General features: G+C 39.4%; 1 protein-coding gene across 1 annotated transcript in view; it reads left to right on the top strand.

The window, feature by feature from the left end:
• Positions 1 to 14,523, top strand: part of bcr (BCR activator of RhoGEF and GTPase) — a 79,110-nt gene that overhangs the window by 57,958 nt on the left and 6,629 nt on the right. The window contains exons 9-18 of the mRNA XM_072371766.1: positions 6,085 to 6,206; positions 7,916 to 8,081; positions 8,318 to 8,437; positions 8,809 to 8,884; positions 9,081 to 9,185; positions 9,543 to 9,617; positions 9,863 to 9,960; positions 10,770 to 10,901; positions 13,367 to 13,423; positions 13,741 to 13,850. Of these exons, the coding sequence (XP_072227867.1) occupies positions 6,085 to 6,206; positions 7,916 to 8,081; positions 8,318 to 8,437; positions 8,809 to 8,884; positions 9,081 to 9,185; positions 9,543 to 9,617; positions 9,863 to 9,960; positions 10,770 to 10,901; positions 13,367 to 13,423; positions 13,741 to 13,850 (1,061 nt within the window). The remainder of the gene's footprint in view (positions 1 to 6,084; positions 6,207 to 7,915; positions 8,082 to 8,317; positions 8,438 to 8,808; positions 8,885 to 9,080; positions 9,186 to 9,542; positions 9,618 to 9,862; positions 9,961 to 10,769; positions 10,902 to 13,366; positions 13,424 to 13,740; positions 13,851 to 14,523) is intronic.

Below are 14,523 nucleotides of genomic sequence, written 5' to 3' on the forward strand. Positions count from 1 at the left end.
TCTTCTGGAATCATATTGGTTTCTAGGATTATTATTAGTTTTTTGTTTGCCAGCTCAGACCAGAAACAGCTGGTGCGTCACGTCATTTCTGTCTTCAGGTTGCAAAGTTGTTTTAATTTCTCCTAACATGCAATATCTTGTCTACAAAAACTTTTTATTCACCTTATTCACCTTGTCTTAGTCACACCTTCTCACACTTAGGAATGGAAACCCAGCCGGTGCTGCTGTAGAGTTTCATGTAAAAGAAGACCATATGAACCCGTCTAAAAAGAACTGTAAAGTTGTGTAAATTATTTAGACAAGCACATTGTTGCATGATTGTGGAACTTAGCTGCTCAACAGTTTGGGACATCCTATTTTGGTTTCTTAATGGATCAAATCATCTTAGTGGATGATGGGTGTAGGCTGCAGGCAGGATATTTTATTACTCAATCTTTTTTTTTTTACTACCTTGTCATGAAGTTAAATGCAGAATCTGGGAAAGAAAGGAAGGTAGCATATGATGCTCCAAAATCCGTTTTGGTATTTTTCAGAAGTAACTCATCCTTCACAGGTCCCCTATTGTCTTTACTCTGGGGAACACAGCATATGTGATTTTCTAAAGGAACTCAGTCCAACTGAAATGATCTTTGACTCAATCTTGTTTTATTGCTTACATCATCAGGTTTAATTTGTGTTTGTGGATGCAGGCATGAGCTATGTTCTCTGGTAATGGCTTCCTATGGTCTCTGTTTTTTTTTTATTTTGATATGAATCCTCAAATCCTTTGCAGTTTTGTGTCAAGCTTTCTCAGAGAGATGAACCCTTCCCCATCTTTACTTCTGAAAGACTTTTCCTCTCTGGGATGCTCTTTGACCTGCTGCCGGTTAAATGAATTACTTTGGAAATGATCCACCACATTTTATTTGGCGTTAAAAAGCATTTTTTGTTGTCTTTTGTTGCCCCTTACTGAATTTTATTTGAACAGTCAACCAGCATCAAATTCAAAATGACTGATTAAAAAGATCTCACAATTAACATTTGACATGTTGTCTTAATAGGACTATTGTCTGCCAGTCATTCCACTCATATCAATCTTTGTTGGCTCCCAACTTTTTCAGAAACAAGCTTGTCGATCTCTCGTCAGTTTTCTACAGGCCTGCTCATTTTGTGTATGATGATGTCATAAGCCCACCCACCGAAAGACTTTGAAGTCACAGCCAGATGAGTGCACAGGAGCCACCAATCTGCAGCCTAAAGCGGAGCCCATGTCCTTATATGGTCACATCAGGGTTGCCATGATGAGGGTGATTCTGTGTGTTTGCTCTGAGTCTCCCCATCCCTCCATCCCCCACCTCCAATAGCACAAACACAGATCCCCCCAAAAACACTGTCTCTCTCTCATCCCTGGAGATGACTTGATGCACATGAATGGCTGCTTCGTGATTGATAGCTTATGTGACACTGCTGTACACAGCACCGAATTAATGAGCCACCAGTCCACTCTGACTGGCAGATTCCAAGTTAATTATTCATAAATGGTGGGTGGGAGGAGGCGAGTCAAGGAGGCTCCTCCCCTAGCTGACTGGGGTCATTACTGCACCCTTTCCACACACACACACTCGCACACTTTCCTACTCTCTCTCTGCATATGCTCCCTGAGCGTATGTATACACACACACACACACAGCGCCTTTATTATCCCCGAAGGCCACAGTTTCCTTCTCGATTGGTTTAGGGCTTCACACCAATCATCAAATATTTATAATGGATACATGAAAGAGGCACTTGGAAATCAATGGGGCTCATTATTTTGTACCTCACCCTGGACAGAGTATATACTGATAATAGGCTTTTTTTTGTTTTCATGTATGTGTGTGTGTGTGTGTGTGTTTTTGTGTGTGTGTGTGTGTATTTATTTCTCTTTAAATGAGGTTCAACACTTAGGCAACTTCAGTAATCAAAACGCTCCCATTTCTTGGAAATGTTGAGAAGATAAGGACTTGCATCCAGTGAGGATGATGATGCTCAAAAGAAGACACTGTTTCAGCCACCGATAATGTGTAACACTTTTTAAGAGGATTGATTTGAACATTTATGATTAGATGGTTAGCTCGATGAGTTGGCAGAGCTTGAATTCAGGCTCCCTTCTTTCGTTGGTAACATTGTTCACTCGGTATGGCAACCATGAGAAGAAGCAAAATACAGTCCAACAGCACAAGTGACAGCAAATGACAGAGTGCTCGATTATGATTCGAACTCCAATGTACAGGGTTAAAGAAGCCCTAATGGTTTGTGGAGGGATGCAGGAGTAGAGCTGCACAGGTGGCCCCCAGAGGCCCTGGTCCAGGTCCATGAAAGGAGGAGAAAAACAGAAACTGCTTCATTAAAATGCAAATGACGGCGCTCATGTCCTCACTGTTTTGTTTGCCTTTGGGAAAGCTGCATCGCTGATGCGAGTGTTGCCGATGGAAAACTACACACTCATTTACACAATTCCACTTTTTCCTCAGTCATCACATAAGCATGTCCCCTGCATGCTTACAAGATAAAACACACACCACACACATGCGCGTGCAGAGGTGGCTCTTTAAGCGAATGTTCTAAAAATAAACTCAAGCCATTACTTCTGCCACATGCTCTCAGTGACTCCGTGTGCCTTCTCCAGGAGATGGTCAATATTTAATCTGTGTTCTGTTGCTTACACGATGTGCCGGTCAGCTGTTATTTCTCTTTCTGCCTCTCAAATATTATGAAAGTCTTATGTGCTGAGACAGCTGGTTTGTTTAAGATTCTATTTTCTCTGTTTTAGAATGAAGGGGCAGCACAGGGCAAAGTCTTAAGTGCATTTTTTCCTGTATCCAAAGATAAAATAATCAACATGAAATCACAAGAAAAAAAATATGATGACCCATTATTAAATGCTGCATAAGTTCAGAAGACAAGCGTTATTTTGTATGTTATTTTTATGATACTAGCTGCAGTTCTCCTCTTTTATGATTTATCAAGGGGTACCGTAGAGGCCCGACAGCCACAGTAGTTTTGCCATGTGTCATCTCAAATTCAATTCAATTACTTGAACAGATCGTGTGTAACACATTGCTCACTCTAGATTTGCAGTCGTCAATATTAGTAGTTTGGCAATTAAGTTACTTTCTCGATAGTAATCCAGATTAATCTGCTGCTGCACTTTCTTTTCAGCGGTCTGTAAGAATGTAAAGCCAACTCATGAAAATCAGAACGGATTTTACTTGCCAAAGTGCCTGGACGCAGTCTTATTTACATATGCACAGTAAAACTGTCACAGTGTCTTATTTTCACTGCAGAATTATTGTGGCTCTTGAAAGTGCTCTTGAAAATGATATTATCACAGTAACACAGCGTCATCTTCTTTTCTGTTTCCTTTTTTCACAGTCAAACTGCACTCAAAATAGAATTTAAGGACCTTTTTAAAATCGTAGAAATAATAATAAAACAAATACACAATCACAATACCCCGAATGCATCTATGAAATCAAGTTGTTCCATGCACTCTAACTTGCTGTTTCTAACCATATGCATTAAAAAAACATGGTCTACAAAAAGACAAAAGCATTACATAACCATAAGATATTCTAATCTCTTTTTATATAAAACATAAAGCAGCAGCAAATTCTGTTTAAGGCTGGAAGAAAGTTTTGTAATTTCTCATTGTGAAAGATCCCCTCTATTCATGTATAAAGGGCATACAGAAATACTCAACCATATGCCTGACATGTTTTTTTTTATTTAAATTTTTTTTTTCAAATCAAAGTACTTAAAAAGGCACATGATCTTTTGCGTGTGATTCCCTCTTTAGGAATTCCAGAATATGAGAATACGCACATGGTTGTCATCTCACAAGTTTAATATCTCCACATTGTATTTGAATGTGCTGAATCTTGGGCCATGATCTCACGAATCATCCTTGTAAACCCACCTTCACCAAAGAATGGAACAACAGCTTTTTAGCAGAATATTCAACTGGAGAAGAAAAGAAATATGTATCTTTTGGCTGGAAGTGGCAACGATATTTTGTGTGAAAATACAGATTAGACATGTTTCAAACACATAAAAATGTTTCAAAGTGGATCACACAGTCTTGAAGCCGATAATTTTTATTAGTGACATAAGGGCAAGACATTATGAGCAAGATAAACTGGCCCAAGAACTGGCCCAGATGTGCCATCCTTAGAAACATCCCCACCCAGAAACAACCGAAAGATTGCAGTATGTCTCACAGCACAAACATAATCAGGAGCATACATGTGGAAAGAAAAGAGTGGGGTGGAATTATGTGTTAAACATGTCTAGTGAGAGATTGGACTCACAGATGTAGGTGACAGTTGCCACTAGAGACAACTGCCGCTTGGACAGAAAGCAGACCATCCAGAGGTTGTCTATCACAGGGCTTTATCACTACACTCTTCAGTCCGTAGTTAGAATAGTTATGTAGTTAGAATAAACAGTGGAAACTGGTATTGCTATTAGGTCACCATGTCAGTAAGAATGGAGTTCTGGGAAGTAGCTTCAACAACGGCTTCGGTAGCATGTCACGGGGTATGGTATCTATGTAACCCCCCCCCTTAGTCATCCTTCCTCCACCCCCTCCTTTCTGTCATTCATGAGCATTTTCACTCACAGACTGATCTCTTTCCAGCAGATGCCAAAATCAGGTTTTGTAAGCATATGAACGTCCCTTTCATAAGCATCAGCTTCACTCCAAAGTTCTCTGGTGGTGACAGTAACTGTGTGTTCATGATGGAGGGGGGTGGAGGAGGAGGAGGAGGTAGACAAGAAGGGGATGTCTCAAACATGATAACAAGAATGTGGTTGGTTGTGAACAAGTGTGATGTCATGCTTCGTGGCTCTGCTGCAGGGGAGGATCGACTGCTGTAGGTTTGGAGAAAGGGTGCTGGTGTGGGACCATGTGGAAGTGAGTTGGAAGGGAAGTGGTCACAAAAAGTCAGGATGGCCTGTGGAGAAAATAAACTGTTTATAGTGTGATCTGATGAAATCCGTATTAAAAGCTTTTATTTTGAAAAAATTGCATTTGAGAGCATAAGCACCATTCATCTTCATGTCTTTAGAGTCAATTCTCAATTTATTGTTGCCTGTGACATCTTTGAAATAAATATCAAGTGATTATCATAAATGAGATGTTACAAGAAATGGAAATATCCAGATAAAAATGCACACAAGCGTGAAATCATGTAGATGACTGATGAAACAACGTAAAAATGAACTAGAATGAGGACTATTTTTCTTAGATAAATCCTTTTCTCTGACTGTTCTTATTTTCCATACCATGTGAAAGCTGCAGTTTTAAGCATGAAAAATCTAGCCATTTACTACTAAGCTGTGGTTTGACATATGCCTGCTCCTTGTTTTGTTTCGTGTCCACTTAGTTTCCTTCTAAGAAAATGGCATCACTGCCCCCTTTTGGCAAACGGCAGTATTACATATCTCATTATGTAGTCTGACATCAGTGATAAGTCCAGAGCTTCTCATATCACTCATCCTTTTTCACCACCACTCATCCATTTGCCTGTGACCTGCCAATCGATGATTATGGCAGATCCAGGATATGCAAGTGGAATTCAGTTGTATAAGTCTAGTGTAACAGGTGGCAACCTGGATGGGTTAAATGCAGAGTAATTTTGACAATTACATGACAATAAAGTTAATCTTAATCTAATCCCTACACAATTTTCAAAAATTGCTTTGTTGACTTTCAGTGAGTGTATGTAGATGTGTAAGTGATAACAGAGAAATGGGGACTTGTCTTCCTGTCTTCTTCGCGCTCCCACTCGATCCTTCCTTTGTCTCTTCCAAGTGTGATGCTGGTCAAACAGAGATGAGAATGTGAGCAGAGAGGCGGAGAAGAAAAGCTTTTTGAAGCAGTTTCAACACAAATACTCTTCAGATTAAATGTCTACGGAACATATTAGATTTGTAACTGTAACGCTCTTAAAAATGGATTTATTGTTCATAATTATACATAACGAAGATGCCCCCCCCCCCCCCCCCCCCCCAAAAAAATACTTTTTGTTACTGATTCGCTACTGTTGTCTCTTTCTGCCACAGAACCGCCAGCTGCTGAAGGACAGTTTCATGGTGGAGTTGGTTGAGGGAGCAAGGAAGCTGCGGCATGTCTTCTTCTTTACAGACCTGCTGCTCTGCGCCAAGCTGAAAAAACAGATCGGAGGGTAAAGAGCATCTTTTTTATAATTTCATCCTGAAACAACGACCAACACTGCGGAAGATGTCTGACTTTTTTTTACAGTTTTGAAAGAATTAGATATTGAATCATGACATGCAAAGCTTTGGTGTACAACATCACCATAATAAGTTTACATTAGCTGCATTAACTGTCAGTCAAGTGTCAAGTTTATTTCATCCTGCTCGAGTACAATTAGGTTCTGATACATTAGGATACTAGCACTTCCAAACTGGAGGAATGGTTTAGAATTACAGCTTTTGATATGTCACACATGGTTTTTCAGGGCTCTCAAAAGCTCTTTAATGGACAGGTTGGGCTATTACTTCACTATTTTTTTTCTTCAGAAAATCAGGTTAAACTTGTGGAGGTTTTGGAAGCTGCTGCTGTCAATCCACATCATTCTGTCAAAAAAGCTCCCAGTGCAAGGAAGACGGGCATCAGAGCAGAAATATAAAAAAATATATATAATATATTAGTGTCCAAATTACTAATTTGGTACATTCTCTGAGCAAAAGAAGACAAAGATGGCTGACAGTGATGGATGGTCACAGCACCTTCTTCATGATAAACAGAAACCCCTCACAACATCAAGCCAAGTGAAAAACCCTGTCCTTGACATAAATCTATCTCATGCTCATACAGTGCTTTTGCAAAAGGTTAACCACAAGTACAAGCTATTTCCGAATCTCAGGACTAGAAAGACAAGATTGCATTTTGCCAGAAAACATCTTTGAAAGCCTGACTTCTTCCAGAACAACAATTTCTTGGATCAATAAAAGTGATATCAACATGTACTGGAATGACAGGAACAAAACAGCATGGCATAGATCCAGTTGTGGATCGAAGCGCACAGCATGCGCGTACAATGTGATAGCATGGCCCCGCGTGGCTTTCAAAGGCACCGGTTCACTGTGGTGTTTATTGATGATTTGACAGAAAACAGTGGTCACATACAGACAGAGACAAATGCTACAAATGCTTGATTGGACAGTTCTTCTGCATACAGATGGACAATGACCCAAAACATGCTGCAAAAGCAACGCAGGAGTTTGTTGAGGGGAAAAAAGAGAATACTCTGCAGTGAAATTTTTGAGCCTGTCCTCAACCAGATCGATTTGCATTTCAGTCACTGAAGACAAAATTAAAGTCAGAAAGACAGAGACTCTCAAACAACCAAAGCTAAAGCCTGGCAAAGCATCACAGAAACCTTTCATCCCATCTAGACCTCAAGTAGTTATTGACTACAAAAGTTTCTCAACGAGTATTGATGATCACAGTTTCATTTATGTTTAGGGTGATTTGTCAAATTACATTTGAGCCCTTTAAAAACTGGTTCCTCTTCTATTAAGCTCCTGAAAAAATTAAACCAGAGAGCCTGCACTTAAAGCCCATATTATAACTGCAACATGAATATGTTTAAGTAAAAAGCTGCAATGACAAAACAGATTTTAGTGTTTAAATACAGTATATATGGACATAAATTATAATAATAGTAAGTATAATAATAATGCTACAAATATTCTTTGACACATAGTCTTATGGTGCTTGAATTGGTCATCTCCTAAGACTCCTAAGAGGTCTCCTTGTTTTCGGCATAATTAGCATTTTTCATCATCCACCTACGCATTTCATAACACATTCCATGTTTTTTCCTTACCTTTTACCTTCTGTCCCCTCTAATTTTCCCCGATGCAGAAAAAACCAACAGTACGACAGCAAGTGGTACATCCCCCTGGCAGAACTGACCTTCCAGGGCCCCGAGGAGACAGAGCCACTAACCGTCCCACAAGTTGCAGACGAGGAGCTAGATGCCATTAAAGTCAAGATCTCGCACCTCCGCAGTGAGATTCAGAGGGAGAAGGTAAAGTGGATGCATACATTTTCAGATTTCTAGATACAGATAGTCAGAGGCAGACGTTTCTTACAGTGGAAAGAATCCTTTTCTGGTCTGAAATAAGGGTTTGAGAGTAGTGTTTCAAACATTTCATTGGATTGAGAGCTACTTTGTCTTATGTAATGGTGGTCTTCCAATTCAGACTCAATCAGACTTTCACGGCGCAACTGCATTTAGCTATCGAATGTTTTCAACTATTTCAGAGAGCCAACAAGGGTTCAAAAGTCATCGACCGTCTCCGTAAGAAGCTGTGCGAACAGGAGTCTCTGCTCCTGCTAACATCTCCAAGCATGCCCCTCAGAGTCTACAATAAGAATGGCAAGGTGATGGCTCTTTTTTGTTTCTTTTTTAACTACCTCTGATTCCTCATTTACTTGTTTCTTCAGTGTACAGTATGTGTCTCATCATCCTTTTCTAACTGCTCTCTGTGAGCTCCACTTCTCTGTTTCCTCTGTTCTTCATTTTCTTTACTTTACTGATGTTTTTTCTCCTTTTGGTCTTTTTGTTTCATTCCCAGAGCCATACCTCCTTAATAATTCTCCTCAATCTGTATCTGTTCATGTATATGTTAAAACTAGTTGAATAAGAAGTTTTGGTTTGGTTTGGTTTGGTTGTCTACATTTGCACATACACTCTATGTACACAATGATCAGGTCTTCTCATTTTAAACATTCATTGTGTTTTTGTGCTTCAGAGTTACAGCTTCCTGATTTCATCCGACTATGAACGTGCAGAGTGGAAAGAGATAATCAAGGAGCAACAAAAGAAATGTAAGAGTCACAGACATGCACTGTCCACTCCAATGAAACATGAAACTTGTCATGGTTACATGAAATACTGGTAATTATTGTGATGAGAAACCTTTTTGTTTTGTTTTTTACCTTGAAAACACACACTTCTGTAAACCACTTGATATTTTTAATGCATATTGTGATTTACAGTCTAAATTTATTGTCTAACCTGAAGGTTTTAAAACATCTACCCTGACTTCCATGGAACTACAGATGCTAACCAGCTCTTGTCTCAAACTGCAAACTGTCCACCACATTCCTCTTAGTATCAGTAAAGAAGGTAGGATACTTATTTTTGTACTTAAAAGTAGCTTTTTTCTGTACTTAAATGTGTGTTTGGGGTGTGGGGATGGGGGTTGTTAAAAAAAATGTTGTCTTTTTTTTTTATAACTAATTAGAAATCTTTTGCAGCGGGTCGCTTGTTGTAAAACATAAAATGAACAGAAACGTCCTGGGATGGAATACCGATGATTAATAGCTGTGGTTTTGAACAGCATGTTCTCTACTGTCCAGTGCCGTTTTTATCTCTTCCCTCATGTCCAATTCTGCTCCAAAGCAAACAGAGATCTGCATGCTTTTCTAATCCGTGCACTGTTTTTTTTTCTGCTCTTTCTCTGCTTGCTGACTGTTTTTCCAGAGGATGAATCCTCCGGTCTCTGTGGGTTCCTGAATGTAATCGTTCACTCTGCCTCCGGCCTCAAACAGAGCTTGAGTGAGTCACTCAACTTCAGCCTTCATGCAAACAACAGAAAATCAGACTAAATGAGTTGCTAGCAGGGCTCAGTTTTAATGTAACCATACAGTGAATATCAGCTTTATTCTAGGTTCAGCTTTCAAGTCACTGTGCTTATATGCACCAACTATACATAGTTAATGGCATTACTAATTGGTTTTGAGTTTCATTTTATTTTATTCTATCTTAAATGTACACTTTTCTAAATCTCTTCTCTCTATCAGATCTCTACTGCACATTGGAGGTGGATTCATTTGGCTTTTTTTCAAATAAAGCCAAGACGAGAGTTTATCGATACACCACTGAACCCAAATGGAATGAGGTAAAGCATTCCTGTCAAACTTGTTTTAATGGAGGCATCATATATTTAGATCTTATACCGGCACTGAATCCTAAGTTGCACATAATTTGTCACCATTACTGTTTTGTGATGATGCTTAACATGGAAAAAACATGTTTATCTCTTAGGAATATCTTCAAGAACAAATTTCCTTCTGAGCACAATTTATGCTGCCTGTCATGTATCTGACATCTGGTCTTTTAATCAGTTAGCTGTCCATCTTTGAGCTGTTGAAATATGTCTAACAAAACCTGCACAGCGCATCTGCACTCCCTCCAAACATACAGCCAACACACATATGCGCACTCTGTAAGCATGCAAGCAGGCACACGTACACAAACGTGGATGCAGTAATTATGACCCAGATGGATGAAGCAAGAAGAGCTTTGAGACCCTGTCACAGAGTCTGTTCATCTGTAGATGAGTATTTTAATATCTGGATTCTCTTTGAGGATTTTGTGAGCAGCAAAGTGGAATTAATATTAACTAATGAGGAGCTGCTGTTTGTGATGACTCACATCTGTCCGAAAGCTAAATGAACCAACACAGTGTGGGTCTCAGGGCAATGTGCAAACCATATGCAGAGTGTTGGCTTACATAACCACAAGGAAGGTTGGTCAGCCATGTGTAGCAGTGGGATGTATCAAAATGTAACGGAAACCAGATCTTTCACATCCTTGTGTTTAATTATTTCTGCCAGTTGGTGTCACAGTGCTAAAACCCCCTTCTCCACCTTTTTCACACAAGATTATCTACCCTCGGCTCCTGATTTTTTTTCTTCTTCCCTAAAGGAGTTTGAGATCGAGCTGGAGGGCTCTCAGACCCTGAGGCTGCTCTGCTACGAGAAGTGTTACAACAAGACCAAGCAGAACAAAGAGGATGGAGAGAGCACAGACCGCATCATGGGGAAAGGACAGATACCGGTATGACATTACGTCACCCCTTCTGTCAGCAGACCCATCGTGACTCAGTATTGATGGGCAGTTTTGTCAGAGCTACTGCCACACAGCATGAAATGCACCTTATTGAGCCTTCAGTGATTTAGATTGTACATGATGTAGAAATGTGATGATTAGCTGGATAACCTGAAAAGGACAAGAATTGGTTGAATAGATAAAAACTGGCCCATGTTATTTGGATGCCAGAAAATGGTGATGTATGGTCAGGTGAGCAAAGATCTACCATTAAGTGTGAGTATTTTGATGGATGGACACATTACTGTGTTTTCATGTCATTTACCGATTATTTTTCTGCCAGTCTTTGCTGCTTAAGGCATTCATCGCAATCCTGCACAAAGGAAATTTCATCAGTACAGCAAAGTGTTGTGTCCATACAAATACAAAATACACATGCTGTGGAATCTGACCATAAAGCTAACTGAGTATGTGTTTGATGGCAGCTTTAGATTGTCAGTATGATTAGGTTGCCAAGACAACGGCAGCCTGCAGTTGTGTCTGTACTTAAAAAGGAAGGAAGAGATCACATGAGAGAAACTCCATTACCTTCCTGTGCTGCCAGCCCTCTCATCACCCACAGCAGGGCAGGCTTACATGTTTTTTTTCTGCAGAATTAATTAAAATCTGCCTGCATCCTGATTGGTTTGGTCAAATAAAATCAGACAACTATGCTTCGTTGTTGTCCACCAAACGCAAAGTCGCATGCTCCACCTAGCGGTTGCCTTATAAACCTGAGACTTGATCCGTACTTGAAGGATGATGTCATTGAAAACAAGCTGGCAGAGGGTCGAGAACGTTGCTCATCAGGATTTTCACAAATATGTGGGAAGAGTCACCTCTGACACGCTCGTCTGATCAATCCTACCTTTTAGTGTCCAGTTTGGAGCAGAAAACAGTGGCTCTATTGAGCGATGCTTAAACGTGGTGTCAAGGTGTTTAATTTGGTTATTTGGTCAATTTTTTTCTTGTCATGGTCTGTTCCACATTCTTTAGGCAGACTTATTTGTATGTGGCTCTTAGTAGCAAATGCTCACTGGTGTGTGTCTGTGATGACCATGTGTCTGTGCTCCATGAACTAATTTCTTTAAAGGAGTCTCGGTTGTTTTTGGATTCCTCCTTTCTTTTTGTTTCTTTAACATACACTGTGTCCTTACATCTACCGTTAAGCAAATTATGCTTGTCAAACAACACCAATCTTGCCAAACTTTCACCCTTTAAATGCTAGAGAAGATTACACCGTATCCTTTATGTCTAAAAATGACTGTTAACAGAAAGTAAGAGCTTCTCTGAAACTGTAGCTCCATGTTTTGTTTTTTTCTAGACTAATGTAATTCTGTATTCATACATGGATCAAACCAAGGAGTGCTCTCAACAGTTACAGATTCAGTTATGAGAAACATGATCAGGCTTTGCAGGGTCAGAGCACGGAAACATTCAGCGCACTGTGTCTCTGTCTGTATGCTTCACCGTGTCAGTTGTGTAAACGTGTAACCGTCTTTTATTACCCCAAATTGTCTGGCTCTTCACATCTGTGTGTATTTGGGTGTAACTTTAATCTCTCTAAATAAATCATATTTGTTTATCGTGTTTCTAAAAATACAGCAAGAGGATGTGCGATATCAGCAGCACCTTTGAAAACATTCTGCAGCAGCAGAGGGAAGATTTGTACAGTTGATGTGATTATAATTTTATGCTCTGCTGGTCTGTCATAACTGAGCTGGACATAAGTAGGACAACAATGTGCAAACTTAGTCTTAACGAAATAAACATGAAAAATTCATGAAGCTGCAGTAGTTTGTGAGAAAGTGATTCAAATGTCATCTCAGAAATCACAAATAATTGTCTTTACCTTCCTCGATCTCAGAAAAAAAGACTCTGAGTTACCACTATAATGCTTCTGTAAGCCACTGTAAGGTACCGCATTGGTTAGGGTAGAGTTTACCGTCTTAATGAACTAAATTAACATCATGCTGTGTGAAATAAGTAGTTATACGAGCAACTAAGACTGAACTAATTTAGAAATACTTAGGTTACTTAGGTTCAAGTCAAAGTGAGAAACAGACATTTTCCTCATATGCCTCGATGGAAACATCCAGACAGACATCTTCTTAAGTGACAGTCTCCTCCTGCTGGCCATCAGATAGAATTCAGGCAATTGTTTGAGTTAAATTTTTGGACTGGAGGCTTCATCCATCAGGCTGTAGTTGAAAATGAATGCTTTCATCTGTCACAGTAGTATAAGCACTTGTTGGTACTTCCCAACACTACAAACAGGAAAAATGTGAAAGCTGACAAACAATGACCTTAGATAATCAATTAAGTTACATCGGAGCAGGAATATAATGAAAAAATATTTAGTTCAGATTGAATATTGTTGATGCAATGAATTCCCATGTTGATATATGTTGTCTGTTTCTGATTCCCTCTCTCAGCTGGACTTGAGTCTTCAAGGCAAAGACTGGCAAAGAACAGTGATTCCCATGAATGGGGTGAGTGTTTAATCCCATAAATAATGCAATATCTATCTTAAGATATTTAATATCAGTATAATAATATTAACATTTATTGTCAAATTGTGGTTATTTAGTATAAAATGTATATATTATATTGTAGTAGGCTAACACAGCCCTGAGGAATGTTATAAACCCTTTCAACAGGATGTGGCTCAGCTTTTGATTTCCCTGTGGAATCTTCATCTGTTTTAAAGATGGCTGGATTTCTTCAAGCTCGTGGAAGCTAATGCAGATTGATTTAAGACTTGTACTCTAAACCTGACTTAAATGTAAGCTTCTTGTTCATGTGTCAGATTGAGGTGAAACTATCCATGAAGTTCACCAGCAGAGAATTCAGCCTCAAGAGGATGCCCTCACGGAAACCCATGGGTGTGTTTGGAATAAAGATCTCTACAGTGACCAAGTGAGTTGATATAAGCAAAAAACATTGCCACCTGTGTTGTGGAACCCCAAACAGGCATCCTTACTTTTGTTGGTCTATTATTATTTGTCTCCTATAATGCCCTGACAGTTTTCAGGGCTCGATTCTGGACCTCCTCTTCTTGTATACAAGAGCAACTTATTTTTCACTCAGTCACATCCCAGTGTTACACTTACAGTTATCTGTATAGTGTTGTAGAACTCACTTGACTGCATTCAGAATGTGTTTATGTCCTCCACATGAAGACAGCTTGAAGCTCTGCTTTAGCACACCAGTGCTATGAGCTAAATGCTAATGTTAGCATTTGAGCAAACTGAGGGTGAGCTAGCTTGAAGCTAAAGTTGTGATGTTCAGAAGGTGCAGTAAAGTGTTTTCCATGTTCACCTCACTGGCATGTTGGATTCATGCAAAAATGTATGTTAAAAATGCATACAACACGAAGCATAGTTGATGCAAATGGAATTTGTCAATCCATCAAGTTAAAATTGAGATATTTCACAGGATACTTTAACTTTGACTTGCTTGTTGTCAAAATCTACAACAAGAGTTGTTGAGATTTTTTAGTCTGATAAAAGATGCGGGCCAAGCAACAGAACATGCACGCTATACCTGGAGTCATGTCATTATGGAAGAAAGCAATTATAAAATGATAATA

Source organism: Leuresthes tenuis, unplaced genomic scaffold (assembly GCF_036924035.1).
Source record: "Leuresthes tenuis unplaced genomic scaffold, fLeuTen1.0.hap1 SCAF_19, whole genome shotgun sequence".
In the NCBI taxonomy this organism is placed as follows: Eukaryota; Metazoa; Chordata; class Actinopteri; order Atheriniformes; family Atherinopsidae; genus Leuresthes; species Leuresthes tenuis.